The sequence below is a fragment of the Triticum urartu genome, chromosome 4A (genome assembly GCF_056163025.1).
Source record: "Triticum urartu cultivar PI428250 chromosome 4A, HENAU_Tu73, whole genome shotgun sequence".
Taxonomy (NCBI): Eukaryota; Viridiplantae; Streptophyta; class Magnoliopsida; order Poales; family Poaceae; genus Triticum; species Triticum urartu.
In genome coordinates, this window is record NC_141876.1 from 30,849,230 (window position 1) to 30,870,961 (window position 21,732).

At 49.4% G+C, this 21,732-nt stretch overlaps 1 protein-coding gene across 1 annotated transcript; it reads left to right on the forward strand.

Moving 5' to 3' along the window:
- Nucleotides 1-5,848: 5,848 nt before the first annotated feature.
- Nucleotides 5,849-10,002, forward strand: TMK1 (transmembrane kinase 1). The gene is made up of 2 exons (XM_048713410.2): nt 5,849-8,265; nt 9,127-10,002. The coding sequence occupies exons 1-2, from the start codon at nt 5,919-5,921 to the stop codon at nt 9,654-9,656; spliced, it is 2,877 nt and encodes a 958-aa protein (XP_048569367.1). The 5' UTR covers nt 5,849-5,918; the 3' UTR covers nt 9,657-10,002.
- The last annotated feature ends 11,730 nt before the right edge of the window (nt 10,003-21,732 follow it).

A 21,732-nucleotide genomic window follows, 5' to 3' on the forward strand; every position in this document is an offset into this window, starting at 1 on the left:
CGTGTAAGGTCGGTCCGGGCCGCTTCATCCCACAATGCCACCAAATCAAGATAATACTAGTAACAGTAAGCAAGTTGAACAAATCATCGCCCACAACTACTTGTGTTCTACTCGTGCATAGAATCTACGCATAGACCTAGCTCATGATGCCACTGTTGGGGAACGTAGTAGTAAATCAAAAAATTTCCTACGTGTCACCAAGATCAATCTAGGAGATGCTAGCAATGAGAGAGAGGGAGTGCATCTTCATACCCTTGAAGATCGCTAAGCGGAAGCGTTACAAGGAACGCGGATGATGGAGTCGTACTCGCGGCGATTCAAATCGCGGAAGATCCGATCTAGCGCCGAACGGACGTCGCCTCCGTGTTCAACACACGTACCTCCTGGGGACGTCTCCTCCTTGATCCAGCAAGGGGAGAGGAGAAGTTGAGGGAGAGCTCCGGCAGCACGACGGCGTGGTGATGGAGCTTGCGGTTCTCCTGTAGGGCTTCACCAAGCACTACGGAGGAGGAGGAGGTGCTGGAGAGGGGGAGACTGCGCCATGGAAGGGGTGTTGCCGCCCTCCCACCCCCTTCTATTTATAGGGTGAAGGGGAGAGGGGCCGGCCCCTCTAGATCCCATCTAGAGGGGGGCGGCGGCCAGGGGGGAACTTGCCCCCCAAGTCAGGTGGGAGGCGCCCCCACCCCTAGGGTTTGCAACCCTAGGCGCCTTGGGCCCTTGGGGGCGTACTAGCCCACTAGGGGGCTGGTTCCCACCCCTGTTCAGCCCACTTGGCCCATCGGGGAAGGTGGCCCCACCCGGTGGACCCCCGGACACCTTTCGGTGGTCCCGGCACAATACCGATAACTCCCAAAATTATTCTGGTAACTGAAACTGGACTTCCGATATATAATTCTTCACCTTCGGACCATTCCAGAACTCATCGTAACGTCTGGGATCTCATCCGGGACTCTGAACAACCTTCGGTAACCACATACAATTTCCCATAACAACTCTAGCGTCACCGAACCCTGAGTGTGTAGACCCTACGGGTTCGGGAACCATGCAGACATGACCGAGACACCTCTCCAGACAATAACCAATAGCGGGATCTGAATACCCATGTTGGTTCCCACATGTTCCACGATGATCTCATCGGATGAACCACGATGTCGGGGATTCAATCAATCCCGTATGCAATTCCTTTTGTCCATCGGTATGTTACTTGCCTGAGATTTGATCGTCGGTATCTCTATACCTTGTTCAATCTCGTTACCAACAAGTCTCTTTACTCGTTCTATAACACATGATCCTATGGCTAACTCCTTAGTCACATTGAGCTCATTATGATGATGTGTTATCAAGTGCGCCCAAAGATACCTCTCTGTCATACAGAGTGACAAATCCCAATCTCGATTCATGCCAACTCAACAGACACTTTTGGAGATACCTGTAGTGCACCTTTATAGTCACCCAGTTACATTGCGACGTTTGATACACCCAAAGCATTCCTACGGTATCCGGGAGTTGCACAATCTCATGGTCTAAGGAAATGATACTTGACATTAGAAAAGCTCTAGCGAACGAACTACACGATCTTGTGCTATGCTTAGGATTGGGTCTTGTCCATCACATCATTCTCCTAATGATGTGATCCCGTTATCAACGACATCCAATGTCCATGGTCAGGAAACCATAACCATCTATTGATCAACGAGCTAGTCAACTAGAGGCTCACTAGGGACATGTTGTGATCTATGTATTCACACATGTATTATGGTTTCCAGTTAATATAATTATAGCATGAACAATAGACAATTATTATGATCAAGGAAATATAATAATAACCATTTTATTATTGCCTCTAGGGCATATTTCCAACAGCTATCTCCGTAGGGCTTCACGTAAGCACTACGAAAATATGACCGAGGGACGAAACTGAGGAGAGGGGCACCGCACACGTTGCTTGGTTATCCTATTGGTTCGATAAACCTTGCTTCTCAATGAGGGAAAATACTTATCTCTACTGTACTGAATGTCCCCTCCTCTTTGGGAAAAATCCCAATGCATTTTACAAGTAGCAGCTCTCCGGTGGAGCGACTCCGCCGGGGAAACTTCCCTCCAGGAGGGGAAATCGAAACCATCAACATCATCAACGATCCTCTCATCGTGGGAGGACCAATCTTCATCAACATCTTCACCGTCACCATCTCATCTCAAACCCTAATTCATCTCTTGTATCCAATCTTTGTCCCAAAACGTCAAGTTGGTACTTGTGGGTTGTTAGTAGTGCTGATTACATCTCGTAGTTGACGCTTGTTGGTTTATTTGGTGGAAGATTATATGTTCAGATCCTTAAGCATATTCAATACATCTCTAATCTTGAACATGAATATGATTTGTGAGTAGTTACTTTCGTTCTTGAGGACATCGGAGAAGTCTTGTTATAAGTAATCATATGAAGTTGATATTCATTTGATGTTTTGATGATATGTATGTTGTTCTTTGTCGGTGTCAAAACCGGCGGATCTCGGGTAGGGGGTCCCGAACTGTGCGTCTAGGATCGATGGTAACAGGAGGCAGGGGACACGATGTTTTACCCAGGTTCGGGCCCTCTTGATGGAGGTAAAACCCTACGTCCTGCTTGGTTAATATTGATGATATGGGTAGTACAAGAGTAGATCTACCACGAGATCAAGGAGGCTAAACCCTAGAAGCAGCCTATGGTATGATTGTATGTATATATTCTATCGACTAGCCTGGCCTCGGTTTATATAATGCACCAGAGGCCTAGGATAACAAGAGTCCTAGCCGAATACGCCGGTGGGGAGGAGTCCTTGTCTTGATCGCCAAGTCTTGTGGAATATTCCTTGTATGCGGCAGTTGTCCGAACTGGCCCATGAGTATACGACCACGGGGGTCCTCGGCCCAATCTATCAGATTGGGAGATGACGTGTTGAGTACCCCCTAGTCCAGGACACCGTCATTCTTCCTTTAGTGGTGTCATGTGAACGTCGACTACATGACACCTCATAATGCTTGAGACTAAGAGAAAGCATTGGATAGTAATATGTAGATGATGGGTTGCTAGAGTGACAGAAGCTTAAACCCTAGTGTATTTGTTATTCCGCAAGGGGCTGATTTGGATTCATATGTTTCGTGCTATGGTTAGATTTATCTTTCTTCTTTCGTAGTTTCAGATGCTTGCGAGAGGGGGTAGTCATAAGAGAGAGGATTGTTCAAGTAAGAATAGCACCCCAGCATCGGTCCACCCCAATATCAAATTATCTAAATAGCGAACGCGAATCAACTAAACATGATAAACGCGACTAGATGACAATTCCTATGTGTCCTCGAGAACGCATTGCTTGCTATAAGAGAACGTTCTGTCTTATCCTTTGCTATGAAGATGATTGGGCCACCTTTCTGCACCTTTGTTTATATTGCTACTTGTTACTTGTTACGAATTACCTTGCTACTAAATTATCTGTTACCACTACTTTCAGTACTTGCAGACAATACCTTTCTGAAAACCGATTGTCATTTTCTTCTGCTCCTCGTTGGGTTCGACACTCTTACTTATCGAAAGGACTACGATTGATCCTCTATACTTGTGGGTCATCATCGGCGAACATCGAAAGAAAAAAAGGAGGGTCGCTTAAAGAGAAATGAGGAGCATGGATCCAAGAGGGGTAGGAAGTCATAGTAGTCACTTGCTTCCCTTCTAGTATTTGGTCATCTCGAGCTTGGTGTTCACCTTCAGAACTTGTGTTGGCAATGTTGAACTATTTCTTGTCTTCGACGAGTTGAACTATTTGCTATGTTGGATATGTTGAAACTATTTTGTATGTTTGTTGGATATGTTGAAACTATGTGATGCTCTCGATTACTATGTTGGATATGAAACTATATTATTGTTATCTATATCCTGCTTTAAAAAGCATAGAACGGTAATCTATATCTTGTTTTAAAAACATAGAATGATTGCTCTGCTTTTAAAGGGAAAAGTACCCTACCGCCAAGTTGCCTGGCGGTAGGGTTACACACCCTACACCAAAAAAATATTTCGATGCAACGGTATGTTTGCCATAGTTTTCAACCCTTTCCAGGGCCCAGAAAAACTTTATGCGAGCAACATAAGGGCTTGAGGGTTTTAGGGGGTTAAGCCCCTACCGCCGTAGACCTTGGCGGTAGGGGATAACTGCCTACCGCGATGCCCCTGGCGGGAGGGTACTAATCCACGTCATTGCGACTGACGGCCCCGTCTCCTTTGTCGTCACCCCTACCGCCAGAGCCCCCGGCGGTAGGCAGTTATAACCCTACCGCCAAGGTCTACGACGGTAGGAAAAGGGTTAAATACGATTCATTTTTTCGAAATGTGGATCAGATCATGCTTAAGTATAAGAAAATGGTCAAAACAGGGATTTGGGCCGCCGAGACGCACCCGCGAATGTTTAGAAGGCCCGACTTGCTAATTTCGGTTGTAGAGGTTCTTGGGAACAGATAGAGAGAAGAGATGGTGCGGCCAACTGTAATCCCTCGAGTCCCAAAACCAGCTTGCAAAAACACATTACATTACGGGATGGAGTAGTACCTTTTCATTACAATAACGTTTAAGGATAGTTTAGTACCAAAGCAGCTTCCGCGTGAGTGTGTCAGCGAGGTGAACATTGTAGTATCTCGCAAAAACACAAGGCAGAAAATCATGTCAGGTGTTTTCGACTGTGAGGTCAACAATTTTTTTTTGATGCGGTCAACCGTTATATTGTCCTCATCGTAACGGATCCCCGCCGACGCAGCAGCCACCGGTCACTGCTGTCGCCGATCGCAGACGTCCGTGCGTGCAGCGACGACGATCCGGATTCGGGAGCGGGGAACTAGTAATTTACTGACGCGGTCAAACAGTAACGGCTCCTCCCCCTCCTCGTCTCTGGCGTCCTCTTGAATGCTGCTCTCTTCTGGCTTCCACGAGTTTCCACCTGACCGGCTACGTGTGCATGCGACGCGAGCTGTCGCCGCGTCACCCGTACACTGGTGCAGGAAACGGCCGAGGCCGCCGGTGAACTCGCCAGCCAACGCCGGCCCCACGCGTTCCTTTCCTATTATCTCCGGCGTTATTTTCTCCCAGCTGTGCCGCGCATACGATACGAACGGCGAGCCGTAATTACGGCCAGACGCGTCGCGGCCAGGCCCGGTCCAGACGGTCGCCAGCCAGCCAAAAGTTGTTTCTTTCCCTGTGCCGTCACCGTCAAAAAAGGCAATTCCAGCAAGCAAAAAAACCCGAAAAGGAGCGTTACTAGTACTACGAAGAGCTTTTGTTGGCTAGCAGGAGTACGCCCGAAAAGCCTGCCTTTGGTGCGTGGGCCGTCACAGATCAAGTCCATCACGGCCGTCCATCGCGGCCGCACGCACGCACGGCCGCACGGGGCCGAGCCCGCAGAACATCCCGCCACAAACCGCGCATGCATTGATTGCCGGATGCGGCACTACAGGCCCCCGCGGACGCTCACTCCCCGGGCCCACACCCACCGCCTCCACTCTACTCCGCCCGCCTCCCCAGACAGAGGGAAGCAGAAGCCCTGTGACGCTGCGGGTGGGCCCCGCGTCCAGCTCCCCTCCAGCAGCACAGCACAGCCCCGCCTTTTGGTGCGGGTTTCAAGGGTTTCCAATCCTAGCCCCGCAGCCGGGCCCACTTGCCAGCCGTGTGGAGCGGACGCGTGGGGGAGGGGCAGGGGCGTAATTCCTTCCGCAGGCCCGCGAACCCTAAATCGGCGCGGGTGGGCCCCGCGCATGTGCCCTCTCTCTCTCTCCGCCCAGCCCATGTGCCCGGCGCTCCCTCTCTCTCCTCAGTTAAATCTTCGTCTGCATCCCGAGACTTTACTCCCCCCCTCTCTCTCTCTCTTCCCCCCTTCCGCATCTCTCCCCTCTCCGCCACCGCAATGCAGTCCCCCACCGCGTCCACCGCGCGGCGGCGGCGGCCCGGCCGCGCCGCGGGCGTCGTTCTGGCCCTCGCCGTGCTCCTGTCGGCCGTCGGCGCGGCGGCGGCGGCGGGCGGCCCGGCCTCGCCGCAGGACGCCGCGGCGATGCAGGCGGTCGCCAAGGCGCTGGGCGCGGACAAGGCGCTCTCCGGATGGGGCACCGGCGACCCCTGCTCGTGGGACGGGGTGACCTGCGACTCCGGCGGCCGCGTCACCGCCGTCCAGGTCAAGAACAAAGGCCTGACGGGGACGCTGGCGCCCGAGGTCCGCAACCTCACCGCGCTCATGCGCCTCGAGCTCTTCAACAACAGCCTCACCGGCCCGCTCCCCCCGCTGGCCGGCCTCGACTCGCTCCAGATCCTCAACATCCACCACAACGGCTTCACCTACATCCCGGATGATTTCTTCAAGGGGCTCACCGCGCTCAAGGAGGTCTACCTCGACCACAACCCTTTCGCGGCGTGGCCGTTCCCGGCCGGCCTCGCCGACTGCGTCTCCCTCACCAACTTCTCCGCCAACAGCGTCAACATGACCGGGACGCTCCCGGACTTCCTCGGCTCGATGCCGTCCCTCCAGCAGCTCAATCTGGCAACCAACTCGCTGTCCGGGCCCGTGCCGCCGTCTCTCGCCGCCGCGACGTCCCTTGAGGTGCTCTGGCTCAACGGCCAGAAAAAAGGGAGCCCCCGCTTCAATGGCTCGATTAGCTTCGTCGCCAACATGACTAAGCTCACGGAGCTGTGGCTGCACTCCAACGACTTCACCGGCCCCTTGCCAGACTTCTCGGGGCTTACCAGCCTTTCTGAGTTGGATCTCCGCGACAACCAGCTCACCGGTCCGGTGCCAGCCAGTCTTGTCAACCTCAAGTCTCTGAAGAATGTGAGCCTGGTGAACAATTTGCTGCAGGGACCGTTCCCCAACTTCAGTTCCACAGTCAAAGCTGTAGTGGACGGTAATAAATTCTGCTTCAACGATGCCGGGAAGCCGTGTGATCCCCGTGTAGACCTGCTGCTGGAGGTAGAGGCTGGGTTCATGTACCCAGCGAAGCTCGCAGCTGGTTGGGCGGGGAACGACCCATGCAGTTATTGGCCGGGCGTTGTATGTGATAGTGGTAAGAACATCACATCGCTGAATTTTGCCAAAATGGGGCTTAACGGGAGCATCTCACCATCTATCGGGAAGATTGCCACACTTCAGATGCTATTTCTTTCAAACAACAACATTACTGGCATGGTGCCCAAGGAGCTCGCTGAGTTGCCAGCACTGAGAAAGGTCGATCTGTCATACAACAATCTATATGGGAAACTTCCTGAATTTCGCAAGAATGTGGAGGTGATACTTGATCACAACCCAAACATTGGCAAGGATGCTCCTGCGCCTGGACCAGGTGGCAGCAGCAATGACACTAAGCCTGGGGATGGAAGTGGTGGAAGCAACAAGGCTTCCTCTTCTACCGGCGTCATTGTTGGGTCAGTGGTTGGAGCTGTTGCTGTACTAGGCCTTATTGCTGCATTAGGATTCTATTGCTATAAGAGAAAGCAGAAGCCTTCCGGAAGGGTGCAGAGTCCACATGCTATGGTCATCCATCCCAGGCACTCAGGGTCAGATCCTGACATGGTAAAGATCACAGTTGCTGGGGGAAATGCCAATGGTGGTGCGGCCACGAGCGAGCCATATAGCCAGGCAAGCAGTGCCCCCCGTGATATCCATGTCGTTGAGGCTGGGAATATGGTCATTTCAATTCAAGTACTGCGTAATGTGACCAACAACTTCAGTCAGGAGAACATCCTTGGTCGTGGTGGGTTTGGCACTGTCTACAAGGGTGAGCTCCATGATGGTACAAAAATTGCTGTGAAGCGAATGGAGTCTGGTGTTATGGGCAACAAGGGGCTAAACGAGTTTAAATCAGAGATTTCTGTGCTGACCAAGGTCCGTCATCGGAACCTTGTGTCACTGCTTGGATACTGTCTTGATGGTAATGAGAGGATTCTTGTATACGAGTACATGCCACAGGGTCCAGTGAGCCAACACCTGTTTGAGTGGAAAGAACACAATTTGCAGCCGTTGGAATGGAAGAGGCGACTCAGCATTGCGCTTGATGTTGCAAGAGGTGTTGAGTACCTGCACAGCCTTGCTCAGCAAACGTTCATCCACAGAGACTTGAAACCATCAAATATACTTCTTGGTGATGACATGAAGGCCAAGGTGGCAGACTTTGGATTGGTGCGGCTTGCGCCAGCTGATGGGAAGTGTGTATCAGTAGAGACAAGGCTTGCTGGAACATTTGGATATCTTGCCCCCGAGTATGCAGGTGAGCATCCCGTATATTTTGTGCTTCACTTTTCTGATTCTCTTGTATACAGTTCAATTAACAAACACAAAATATTTAAACTATGTCATATCCAAAATAGTGTCCAAATAATTTGATATTTGTAGTGATTTTTGGACTGCCATTTAGTTCTGATGATTTTAGTATTTAAACTGTTATTGATCAGTTTAGTTCTAGGATTTATTTAGGTGCTTCATAAATATCAAGATTCAACTAGGTTGAAAATGAGTGTGTATCTGATATATGAGAACTATTGAAAATGTGCTACCAAAACATGTGTAGTATTGGACAATCAATTCAGTGATCTACTCTGATGAGCTTGTGTCCTTAGTTGGTCCATTTGACCAGAAATTAGCATCCTGTTTTATTTTTCTCTCAAATGGCTAAATGTATGTCGAGTGAACTGCTTTGCATACTCAAAAGTTCAAATATTAGTATGCCACGGAGTAGCTGTGGGCACTAACATTAACAAACATGCTCATGAGAAGATCTCTTTCGCAAGCTGAGCTAATTTTGTGCCTTGAAAATCAAAATAAAGAACAAACTTATTCATGAGAAGATTTCTTTCACAAGCTGAGCTAATTTTGTGCCTTCAAAATAAATAACTTCCAATAGCCCCAAACCGTGAATGGATCTTCATTTTTTACCTTTAGCTGGTGCAGCTACTTCCTGTCAGGAACTAAAGTCATTTATTTAAATATGATGCTGCATCATCTTTTTTACTGCAATTGTCCCAGTTAGTAATCTGAGTCTAGCTGCATATTTTAAAGCGTTTGTTCATCACTCCATTTCTGCCACTTGCAATACCTGTATAATAACTAAAACCTAACATCTTTTGCGCAGTTACTGGACGCGTGACCACAAAAGCTGATGTCTTCAGCTTTGGTGTCATTTTGATGGAGCTGGTGACGGGACGCAGGGCGCTTGATGACACACAGCCTGAGGATAGCATGCACCTGGTTACATGGTTCCGGAGAATGCAGCTCAACAATGATACGTTCCAGAAGGCGATCGACACAACCATCGAGCTTGATGAGGAGACCTTAGCCAGCGTTAGCACGGTCGCACAGCTCGCGGGTCACTGCTGTGCTAGGGAACCACATCAGAGGCCCGACATGGGTCATGCCGTCAACGTGCTCTCTACTCTTTCGGAAGTGTGGAAACCCGCAGACCCAGATTCAGACGACAGTTACGGCATCGACCTGGACATGACGCTGCCTCAGGCGTTGAAGAAATGGCAGGCCTTTGAGGACAGCAGCCATTTCGACGGCGCGACCTCTTCGTTCCTGGCGAGCTTGGATAACACCCAGACCAGCATCCCGACGCGGCCTCCAGGGTTTGCTGATTCCTTCACCTCCGCCGACGGAAGATAAACCCTGTTTGTTGGAAAGCCAGAAGCTCCGCTCGCTCAAACGATCATTCTGTTCATTCATTACTTTAGCCTCTTCTTCACCCCCTCCTCCCTCCCTCCCTCCCTGCCTTTTAAATGTTGGTGGATTTGGCCTTGTGCTGCCATGCCATGTTAGCTGTCCTTGGATCATGTATGATGATGTGGTCTTTACTCGAGAATTCCCTGGAAGTCTGCTGCGACTAACCGCTCGGTGCTGCTGCTATTATTGTTAGCTTTGAACCTAAGTAGAAGATTGTTAGGGTTGTTGGCTTGTACGTACTCAACATTGATCTGCTCCATGATTAAATTGATCCCTGTCATTCTCAGCAGCTCCACTGGTCTGGTGGTGTGGTCGTTGTTATTCAATCCTTTTTCTTCCTGGGACTATCATGAGCCAGCCTTACCTCCATCATTCGGCTTGGTTCAGCCGTCTCACCTGCCCGCGATCACGGAGCGGATAGTCTAAGTGTCTAGTGTGTGGTGCCAGGTTGGGATCGGCGAGGAGGACAGGTCATGGAGTCAATCAAATCCCCCATGTTACTGCTGACCTGCCTGAGACAGGAGTCCGGACAGCGATGGGCCGCTAGATTAGCGCCCTACCACAACCAAGATAAGAACAAGAGGCCGAATGATCAAACGACGTGACTCGAGTCTGATATAAAATGCTTATGCTTATTCTAATAATGCGTTCCAGTTATAGTGATGGCGACGCGACTGCATGGGCATGGCCCTGTCCCATCGGATTCGCACGCCGAATTAAACGTTCGAAAACCTGTGCATATATTTTCTGGTGGTGGATGGTGCTGGCAGTTGCAAAAGGCATCTTGTTTCTTCTCGCTGTCCACACCACCTTGCGATTCCAAGCTCACGTCCGCCTCAGCGCCTCGCAGTCCCCAGCTCCAGGGTGGCCTAGTTTTGGAGGCATCCTCGCCCGGCTCCGTCAACCGCCGTTAGGCCAACTTCACCGCGTGATCCCAAACGAACGTCCGTTTTGATCCGGTTCTGTCCGTTTGGGTAGGAAGATGGGGTCGTGTCCTGGGATGCGGTGGCCGTGCGTCCAACGCGCGGATGCATCCCGGCCACATACTTTTTCTATGTAAGCCTTTAATTTTTTTTTCATCATTCATTCTTGATACATGGGAATACATTATCAAATTTTGACTAGAAAAGTAAGACCAAAGAAAACAAGAACCACAACAAATACATTTTACAAAATATCCAACTTCCATAATTGCTCCTGTAAGTTGGATTAGTGCCTTCTCGATGCATTCATTGTTGATCTGCGGAGGAGCCGCCTCCATCTTGCGTGTTTCTTTCTTCTTCGAGTCTAAAGAAGTAGAGGTTGCTTCCTCGCATCTAGTCTCCTGTCTAGCCTCTAATCTAGCAACAAGTGCACTTGTCTCATCTACAGCCTCTATGCTAGCTAAAAGTGCACCAACATCTACTAAATTGCGCTCTATTAATATATCGATGTACTCTTTTTCCCAATACCAAAACTTGCATCCATTCTACACAACAAAATTTGAAGTTAGCACAACTAGTCAAATCTAGAGCACAAACCGAAGCTAAAAAAAGCACATACCACATCGTTTAAGCACTTGACGAACACCCATCCGGAATGTTCCGGCGTTGTACACACGCGGCGCACGACCTTCTTTAGGCAGTGGTCACACTTAATGAGCGGCAACGGTGCGCCGACGAACTTCTGGGCTAGCACCGAGCCCGGCCGACCGCCATTCGTGTATCTGCCGGCGGACCACCGACGGTGTAGATCCGAGCGGCTAGAGGAGGAGCCACTGCCTACATGTGGCCTTGCGGCCCTGCCATGGCCTTCCGACCCGGTGCCCGGCCAGTCCATGGTGTGGCGCGGCCTCCCACAGCCGGGCGAGCTCAAGACCGACCGGATCCGCCCCAAATTCGGTCGGCGGGTGCGCAAAACAGGTGGCCGTGGTTGGGTAGCTCGGGGGCGCCGAGGGGAAGGGGTTGGGCGAGCATGCGTCCGAGCTGCATAGCTACAATGGCAGCAACGGCGGCGGCGGCGAGGGAAGAATGGGGAAGAGTGAAGAAGAATGGAGGGCGTGCGGCCGGAGGGAGGGAGGGGGGCGGATAGAAAAAGGCGCCCCTATGCCACCGACGGGCTGGCCAGGGGAGGACACGCGCAGACGGCCCGCGCGTCCACGTGCTGTCCGTTTCACCCCAAAAGCGGCGCAAACTTGGGCCGGGGATGGGTCGAAAGCAGACACAAAACGAACAAAAATCCGATTGCGCCCGCGCGCTGGGCCGTCTGGTTCGTTTTTTTACCCCAAACGGACGCGCGCGGATAGGATGGAGTCGCGCGGTGGAGTTGGCCTTAGTGGTTCGACACGAAAACGGAGGGGGAAATGGACTGAAATTTTTGTGGGGGTCGCGCGGCCAGGATAGCTGCTTCACGTATGTACGTACCCCACCTGGGACGCTTGTGACTGACCGACCGCGACCGGTGGTCGGGTCGCTGGCTGGACAGCTTGTCGTGTGGGAAAAGCGAGCGGGCTTCCGGCCGCCCGGGACCGCTCGCCATGTCTTTTTGCTGCGCTGGGGCTGGGCGCTACGGGAAAGGTCCTTCTCTCACCGGCGCCATGGTTGTTATTGTAAGAGCATCTCCAATCGCCCCCCCAAGTGCCACCCCCACGGCCACTTTCTCTATGCCGACATCGTAAAAGGGGCAAAAAACAGCTCAGCCATGCCCCCCAAGCGCCCTCAAGACCTCATACTAGCGCCGGCAAACCCAGCCCAAACCCAGCGCGCTGGGGGGCTCCTGTGGGCGCCGGCGGAGGCAACGACCAATCCTACTCCTCCATGCATTCTTTTTCCTGGCCCACGCAATCACTTTGTGCCTAGCGATTCTTTTGAGGACGCCAACGACTGGGAACACGGGTTCATGGAGGCGCCGGCGGAAGCGTTTTGCCCCCCAGGACGTGCTATTTTCGGTCCGACGATTGTCCTGGGGGGCTCTAACGGCTGGAGATGCCCTAACCTTGGGTTGGGTTGGGTGCTACGGGAAAGCTCCTTCCACGGTTCGTTGGTGGTTAGTTTGCACTGGTGTCAAAAACACTCTTAATTATATTATAAGACGGAGAAAGTAGTACGCATCAACTCTGTTTTCGTCCGGTCTCATTAATTAACTAAGCATCATCTTCTGTTCAACTAATCAATGAGGCAAGAAATTTAATTCATTCAAGAAAATATTAACTATTCAGCCCCACGTCGCCCCGTCTCAGGCGACTCGGGTGGCCCTCCAAACCCTAGCCGCCGACCTTCATCTCCGCCCTCCCCTTCCTCCTTCGTCGTCGGAGGACGCCGCGGGACTAAGTCTGGTGGCCGACGGCGGTCTCCTCCCAGTCTCGTGATGGAAGGGGTGGGACGGGAACTCTTCCGCGAGGTGGCGTCGCCGCGATCTAGATCTTGGCGGCGCGGTGGCTGGTTCCGGCCGGAGGCCTTGTGTGGCGGCGTGGTCGTCGGGTGGCGGTCCTGTTAGGGAACGTAGCAGAAATTCAAAATTTTCTATGCATCACCAAGATCAATCTATGAAGTAATCTAGCAACGAGGGGAAGGAGAGTGCATCTACATACCCTTGTAGATCGCTAAGCGGAAGCGTTCAAGTGAATGGGGTTGATGGAGTCGTACTCGTCGTGATCCAAATCACCGAAGATCCTAGTGCCGAACGGACGGCACCTCCGTGTTCAACACACGTACAGCCCGGTGACGTCTCCTACGCCTTGATCCAGCAAGGGGAGAAGGAGAGGTTGGGGAAGACTCCATCCAGCAGCAGCACGACGGCGTGGTGGTGGTGGTGGAGGAGCGCGGGACTCCAGCAGAGCTTCGCCAAGCACTACGAGAGACGAGGAGGAAGAGAGGTAGGGCTGCGCCAAGAGGGAGAGGATCTCGTGTGTCTTGCAGCCTCCAATACCTCAAGTATATATAGGGGAAGGGGAGGGGCTGCGGCCCCACCTAGGGTTCCCTCCCTAGGGGTGGCGGCAGCCCCCAGATCCCATCTGGGTGGCGGCCACAAGGGGGGACAGGGGGAGGCGCACCTGGGGTGGGCCTTAGGGCCCATCTGCCCTAGGGTTTGCCCCCTTCCCCTCTTGGAGGCGCCTTGGGCCTTGGTGGGAGGCGCCCCAGCCCACCTAGGGGCTGGTCCCTTCCCACTATTGGCCCATGTAGGCCTCCGGGGCTGGTGGCCCCACCTGGTGGACCCCCGGACCCCTCCGGTGGTCCCGGTACACTACCGGTGATGCCCGGAACACTTCCGGTGGCCAAAACCATACTTCCTATATATCAATCTTTACCTACAGACCATTCCGGAACTCGTCGTGACGTCCGGGATCTCATCCGGGACTCCGAACAACATTCGGTAACCGCGTACATACTTTCCCTATAACCCTAGCGTCATCGAACCTTAAGTGTGTAGACCCTACGGGTTCGGGAGACATGCAGACATGACCGAGACACCTCTCCGGTAAATAACCAACAGCGGGATCTGGATACCCATGTTGGCTCCCACATGCTCCAGGATGATCTCATCGGATGAACCACGATGTCAAGGACTTAATCAATCCCGTATACAATTCCCTTTGTCTAGCGGTACGATACTTGCCCGAGATTCGATCGTCGGTATCCCGATACCTGGTTCAATCTCGTTGCCGGCAAGTCTCTTTTACTCGTTCCGTAACACATCATCCCGTGATCAACTCCTTGATCACATTGTGCACATTATGATGATGTCCTACCGAGTGGGCCCAGAGATACCTCCCCGTTTACACGGAGTGACAAATCCCAGTCTCGATTCGTGCCAACCCAACAGACACTTTCGGAGATACCTGTAGTGTACCTTTATAGCCACCCAGTTACGTTGTGACGTTTGGCACACCCAAAGCACTCCTACGGTATTCGGAAGTTGCACAATCTCATGGTCTAAGGAAATGATACTTGACATTAGAAAAGCTTTAGCATACGAACTACATGATCTTGTGCTAGGCTTAGGATTGGGTCTTGTCCATCACATCATTCTCCTAATGATGTGATCCCGTTATCAATGACATCCAATGTCCATGGTCAAGAAACCGTAACCATCTATTGATCAACGAGCTAGTCAACTAGAGGCTTACTAGGGACGTGGTGTTGTCTTTGTATCCACACATGTATCTGAGTTTCCTATCAATACAATTCTAGCATGGATAATAAACGATTATCATGAACAAGGAAATATAATAATAACCAATTTATTATTGCCTCTAGGGCATATTTCCAACAGTCTCCCACTTGCACTAGAGTCAATAATCCAGTTCACATCGATATGTGATTAACACTCAAGGTCACATCCCCATGTGACTAACACCCAAAGAGTTCTGGGTTTGATCATGTTATGCTTGTGAGAGAGGTTTCAGTCAATGGGTCTGCAACATTCAGATCCGTATGTACTTCGCAAATTTCTATGTCATCTTGTAGATGCAACTACTATGCTACATTTGGAGCCATTTCAAATAACTGTTCTACTTGGAGCTATTCTAAATTGTTGCTCCATTATACGTATCCGGTATCTCTACTCAGAGCTATCCGGATAGGTGTTAAGCTTGCATCGACGTAACTTTTTACGTCGAACTCTTTATCACCTCCATAACCGAGAAACATATCCTTATTCCTCTAAGGATAATTTAGACCGCTATCTGGTGATCTACTCCTAGATTACCTTTGTACCCTCTTGCCAGATATGTGGCAAGGCACACATCAGGTGCGGTACTCAGCATGGCATACCGTATAGAGCCTATGACAAAAGCATAGGGGACGACCTTCGTCCTTCCTCTTTCTTCTGCCGTGGTCGAGCTTTAAGTCTTAACTTCATACCTTACAACTCAGGCAAGAACTCCTTCTTTTGCTGATCCATCTTGAACACCTTCAAGATCATGTCAAGGTATGTGCTCATTTGAAAGTACCATTAAGCATTTTGATCTATCCTTATAGATCTTGATGCTCAATGTTCAAGTAGCTTAATCCAGGCTTTCCATTGAAAAACACTTTCCAAACAACCCTATATGCTTTCCAGAAATTCTACGTCATTTCTGATCAACAATATGTCAACAACATATATTCATCAAAAAATTTATAGTGCTCCCACTCACTTCTTTGGAAATACAAGTTTCTCATAAACTTTGTATACACCCAAAATCTTTGATCATCTCATCAAAGCATACATTCTAACTCCGAGATGCTTACTCCAGTCCTTGGAAGGATTGCTGGAGCTTTGCATACTTATTAGCATCTTTCAGGATTGACAAAACCTTCCGGTTGTATCACATACAACCTTTCCTCAAAAAATCGTCGAGGAAACAATGTTTTGACATCCTATCTGCAAGATTTCATAAATAATGCAGTAATCGCTAATATAATTCCAACAGACTCTTAGCATCGCTACGAGTGAGAAAGTCTCATCGTAGTCAACTCCTTGAACTTGTCGGAAAACATCTTAACGACAAGTCGAGCTTTCTTAATGGTGATACTTACCATCATTGTCCGTCTTCCTTTTAAAATCCATATGTACCTAACAGCCTTATGACCATCAAGTAGTTCTTCCAAAGTCTACACTTTGTTTTCATATATGGATCCTCTCTCGGATTATATGGCCTCGAGCCATTTTGGAATCCAGGCCCACCATCGCTTCTCCATAGCTCGTAGGTTCATTGTTGTCTAGCAACATGACTTCCAAGACAGGATTACGTATCACTCTGAAGTAGTACGCATCCTTGTCATCCCACGAGGTTTGGTAGTGACTTGATCTGAAGTTTCATGATCACTATCATAAGTTTCCACTTCAATTGGTGTAGGTGCTATAGGAACAACTCCCTGTGCCCTGCCACACACTAGTTGAAGAGACGGTTCAATAACCTCATCAAGTCTCCACCATCCTCCCACTCAATTCTTTCGAGAGAAACTTTTCCTCAAGAAAGGACCCGATTCTAGAAACAATCCCTTATTGCTTTCGGATCTGAGACAGGAGGTATACCCAACTGTTTTTGGGTGTCCTATGAAGATGCATTTATCCGCTTTGGGTTCGAGCTTATTAGCCTGAAACTTTTTCACATAAGCATCGCAGCCCCAAACTTTTAAGAAATGTCAGCTTAGGTTTCTCTAAACCGTTGTTCATACGGTGTCATCTCATCAGAATTACGTGGTGCCCTATTTAAAGTGAATGTGGTTGTCTCTAATGCCTAACCCATAAACTATCGTGGTAATTCGATAAGAGACATCATGGTATGCATCATATCCAATAGGGTGCAGTTATGATGTTCGGACACACCATCACACTATGGTGTTCCAGGCTGTATTAGTTGTGAAACGATTTCCACAATGTCTTAATTCTGTGCCAAACTCGTAATTCAGATATTCATCTCTATGATTATATCATAGATATTTTATCCTCTTGTCACGACGATCTTTCAACTTCACCCTGAAATTACTTGAACCTTTCAATAATTCAGACTCGTGATTCATCAAGTAAATATACTCAACATCTACTCAAATCATCTGTGAAGTAAGAACATAACGATGTCCACTACACGCCTCAACACTCATTGGACTGCACACATCAAAATGTATTACTTCCAACAAGTTGCTTTCTAGTTCCATTTTACTAAAAACGAGGCTTTCAGTCATCTTGCCCATGTGGTATGATTTGCATGTCTCAAGTGATTCAAAATCAAGTGAGTCCAAACGGTCCATTTGCATGGAGTTTCTTCATGCATATACACCAATAGACATGGTTCGCATGTCTCAAACTTTTCAAAAACGAGTGAGCCCAAAGATCCATCAACATGGAGCTTCTTCATGCGTTTTATACCGATATGACTTACGTGGCAGTGCCACAAGTAGGTGGTACTATCATTACTATCTTATATCTTTTGGCATGAACATGTGTATCACTACGATCGAGATTCAATAAACCATTTTAGGTGCAAGACCATTGAAGGTATTATTCAAATAAACAGAGTAACCATTATTCTCCTTAAATGAATAACCGTATTGCGATAGACATAATCCAATCATGTCTATGCTCAACGCAAACACCAATCTCGATGGTAGAGGGAGCGTGCGATGCTTGATCACATCAAGCTTGGGAAAAACTTCCAACACATATCGCCAGCTCACCTTTAGCTAGTCTCCGTTTACTCCGCAGCCTTTTATTTCGAGTTTACTAACACTTAGCAACCGAACCGGTATCTAATACCATGGTGCTACTAGGAGTACTAGTAAAGTACACAATGTATATCCAATATACTTCTATCGACCTTGCCAGCCTTCTCATCTACCAAGTATCTAGGGTAATTCTGCTCCAGTGGCTGTTCCCCTTATTACAGAAGCACTTAGTCTCGGGTTTGTGTTCAACCTTGGGTTTCTTCACTAGAGCAGCAGCTGAATTGCCGTTTCATGAAGTATCCCTTCTTGCCCTTGCCCTTCTTGAAACTAGTGGTTTCACCAACCATCAACAATTGATGCTCCTTCTTGATTTCTACTTTTGTGGTGTCAAACATCGCGAATATCTCAAGGATCATCATATATGTGCCCGATATATTATAGTTCATCACGAAGCTCTAGCAGCTTGGTGGTAATGACTCTGGAGAAACATCACTATCTCATCTGGAAGATCAACTCCCACTCGATTCAAATGATTGTTGTACTCAGACAATCTGAGCACAAACTCAACAATTGAGCTTTTCTCCCTTAGTTTGCAGGCTAAGAAAATCGTCGGAGGTCTTATACCTCTTGACGTGGGAACGAGCCTGAAATCCCAATTTCAGCCCTCGAAACATCTCATATGTTTCGCGACGTTTCAAAACGTCTTCGGTGCCTCAACTCTAAACCGTTTAACTGAACTATCACGTAGTTATCAAAATGTGTATGTCAGATGTTCGCAACATCCACAAACGACGTTCGAGGTTCAGCACACTGAGCGGTGCATTAAGGACATAAGCCTTCTATGAAGCAATGAGGACAATCCTCAGATTACGGACCTAGTCCGCATAATTGCTACTATCAACTTTCAACTAAATTTTCTCTAGGAACATATCTAAACGTAGAACAGAAACGCGAGCCACGACATAATTTGCGAAGACCTTTTGACTATGTTCAGGATAATTAAGTTCATCTTATGAACTCCCACTCAGATAGATATCCCTCTAGTCATCTAAGTGATTACATGATCCGAGTCAACTAGGCTGTGTCCGATCATCACGTGAGACGGACTAGTCAACATCGGTGAACATCTTCATGTTGATCGTATCTACCATACGACTCATGCTCGACCTTTCGGTCTCTTGTGTTCCGAGGCCATGTCTGTACATGCTAGGCTCGTCAAGTCAACCTAAGTGTTTCGCATGTGTTCCGAGGCCATGTCTGTACATGCTAGGCTCGTCAACACCCATTGTATTCGAACGTAAGAATCTATCACACCCGATCATCACGTGGTGCTTCGAAACGACGAACTTTCGCAACGGTGCACAGTTAGGGGGAACACTTTCTTGAAATTTTAATGAGGGATCATCTTATTTACTACCGTCGTTCTAAGCAAATAAGATGTATAAACATGATAAACATCACATGCAATCAAATAGTGACATGATATGGCCAATATCATATTGCTCCTTTTGATCTCCATCTTCGGGGCTCCATGATCATCATCGTCACCGGCATGACACCATGATCTCCATCATCATGATCTCCATCATCGTGTCTTCATGAAGTTGTCTCGCCAACTATTACTTCTACTACTACAGCTAACGGTTAGCAATAAAGTAAAGTAATTACATGACGTTTATGTTGACACGCAGGTCATAAATAAATTAAGACAACTCCTATGGCTCCTGCCGGTTGTCATACTCATCGACATGCAAGTCGTGATTCCTATTACAAGAACATGATCATCTCATACATCACATATATCATTCATCACATCCTTTGGCCATATCACATCACAAAACACTTGCTGCAAAAACAAGTTAGACGTCCTCTAATTGTTGTTGCAAGTTTTTACGTGGCTGCTATAGGTTGCTAGCAAGAACGTTTCTTACCTACGCCAAAACCACAACGTGATATGCCAATTTCTATTTACCCTTCATAAGGACCCTTTTCATCGAATCCGATCCGACTAAAGTGGGAGAGACAGACACCCGCTAGCCACCTTATGCAACTAGTGCATGTCAGTCGGTGGAACCAGTCTCACGTAAGAGTACGTGTAAGGTCGGTCCGGGCCGCTTCATCCCACGATGCCGCCGAATCAAGATAAGACTAGTAACGGCAAGTAAATTGACAATATCGACGCCCACAACAACTTGTGTTCTACTCGTGCATAGAAACTACGCATAGACCTAGCTCATGATGCCACTATTGGGGAACGTAGCAGAAATTCAAAATTTTCTACGCATCACCAAGATCAATCTATGGAGTAATCTAGCAACGAGGGGAAGGAGAGTGCATCTACATACCCTTGTAGATCGCTAAGCGGAAGCGTTCAAGTGAACGGGGTTGATGGAGTCGTACTCGTCGTGATCCAAATCACCGAAGATCCTAGTGCCGAACGGACGGCACCTCCGTGTTCAACACACGTACAGCCCGGTGACGTCTCCTACGCCTTGATCCAGCAAGGGGAGAAGGAGAGGTTGGGGAAGACTCCATCCAGCAGCAGCACGACGGCGTGGTGGTGGTGGAGGAGCGCAGGACTCCAGCAGAGCTTCGCCAAGCACTACAAGAGACGAGGAGGAAGAGAGGTAGGGCTGCGCCAAGAGGGAGAGGATCTCGTGTGTCTTGCAGCCTCCAATACCTCAAGTATATATAGGGGAAGGGGAGGGGCTGCGCCCCCACCTAGGGTTCCCTCCCTAGGGGTGGCGGCAGCCCCCAGATCCCATCTGGGTGGCGGCCACAAGGGGGGACAGGGGGAGGCGCACCTGGGGTGGGCCTTAGGGCCCATCTGCCCTAGGGTTTGCCCCCTTCCCCTCTTGGAGGCGCCTTGGGCCTTGGTGGGAGGCGCCCCAGCCCACCTAGGGGCTGGTCCCTTCCCACTATTGGCCCATGTAGGCCTCCGGGGCTGGTGGCCCCACCTGGTGGACCCCCGGACCCCTCCGGTGGTCCCGGTACACTACCGGTGATGCCCGGAACACTTCCGGTGGCCAAAACCATACTTCCTATATATCAATCTTTACCTACAGACCATTCCGGAACTCGTCGTGACGTCCGGGATCTCATCCGGGACTCCGAACAACATTCGGTAACCGCGTACATACTTTCCCTATAACCCTAGCGTCATCGAACCTTAAGTGTGTAGACCCTACGGGTTCGGGAGACATGCAGACATGACCGAGACACCTCTCCGGTAAATAACCAACAGCGGGATCTGGATACCCATGTTGGCTCCCACATGCTCCAGGATGATCTCATCGGATGAACCACGATGTCAAGGACTTAATCAATCCCGTATACAATTCCCTTTGTCTAGCGGTACGATACTTGCCCGAGATTCGATCGTCGGTATCCCGATACCTTGTTCAATCTCGTTACCGGCAAGTCTCTTTACTCGTTTCGTAACACATCATCCCGTGATCAACTCCTTGATCACATTGTGCACATTATGGTGATGTCCTACCGAGTGGGCCCAGAGATACCTCTCCGTTTACACGGAGTGACAAATCCCAGTCTCGATTCGTGCCAACCCAACAGACACTTTCGGAGATACCTGTAGTGTACCTTTATAGCCACCCAGTTACGTTGTGACGTTTGGCACACCCAAAGCACTCCTACGGTATCCGGGAGTTGCACAATCTCATGGTCTAAGGAAATGATACTTGACATTAGAAAAGCTTTAGCATACGAACTACATGATCTGTGCTAGGCTTAGGATTGGGTCTTTGTCCATCACATCATTCTCCTAATGATGTGATCCCGTTATCAATGACATCCAATGTCCATGGTCAGGAAACCGTAACCATCTATTGATCAACGAGCTAGTCAACTAGAGGCTTACTAGGGACATGGTGTTG

Coding starts and splice junctions, on each gene's coding strand:
- TMK1 (XM_048713410.2), top strand. CDS start 5,919: ATGCAGTCCCCCACCGCGTCCACCGCGCGGCGGCGGCGGCCCGGCCGC. Junction 8,266..9,126: donor TCTTGCCCCCGAGTATGCAG/GTGAGCATCCCG, acceptor TCTTTTGCGCAG/TTACTGGACGCGTGACCACA.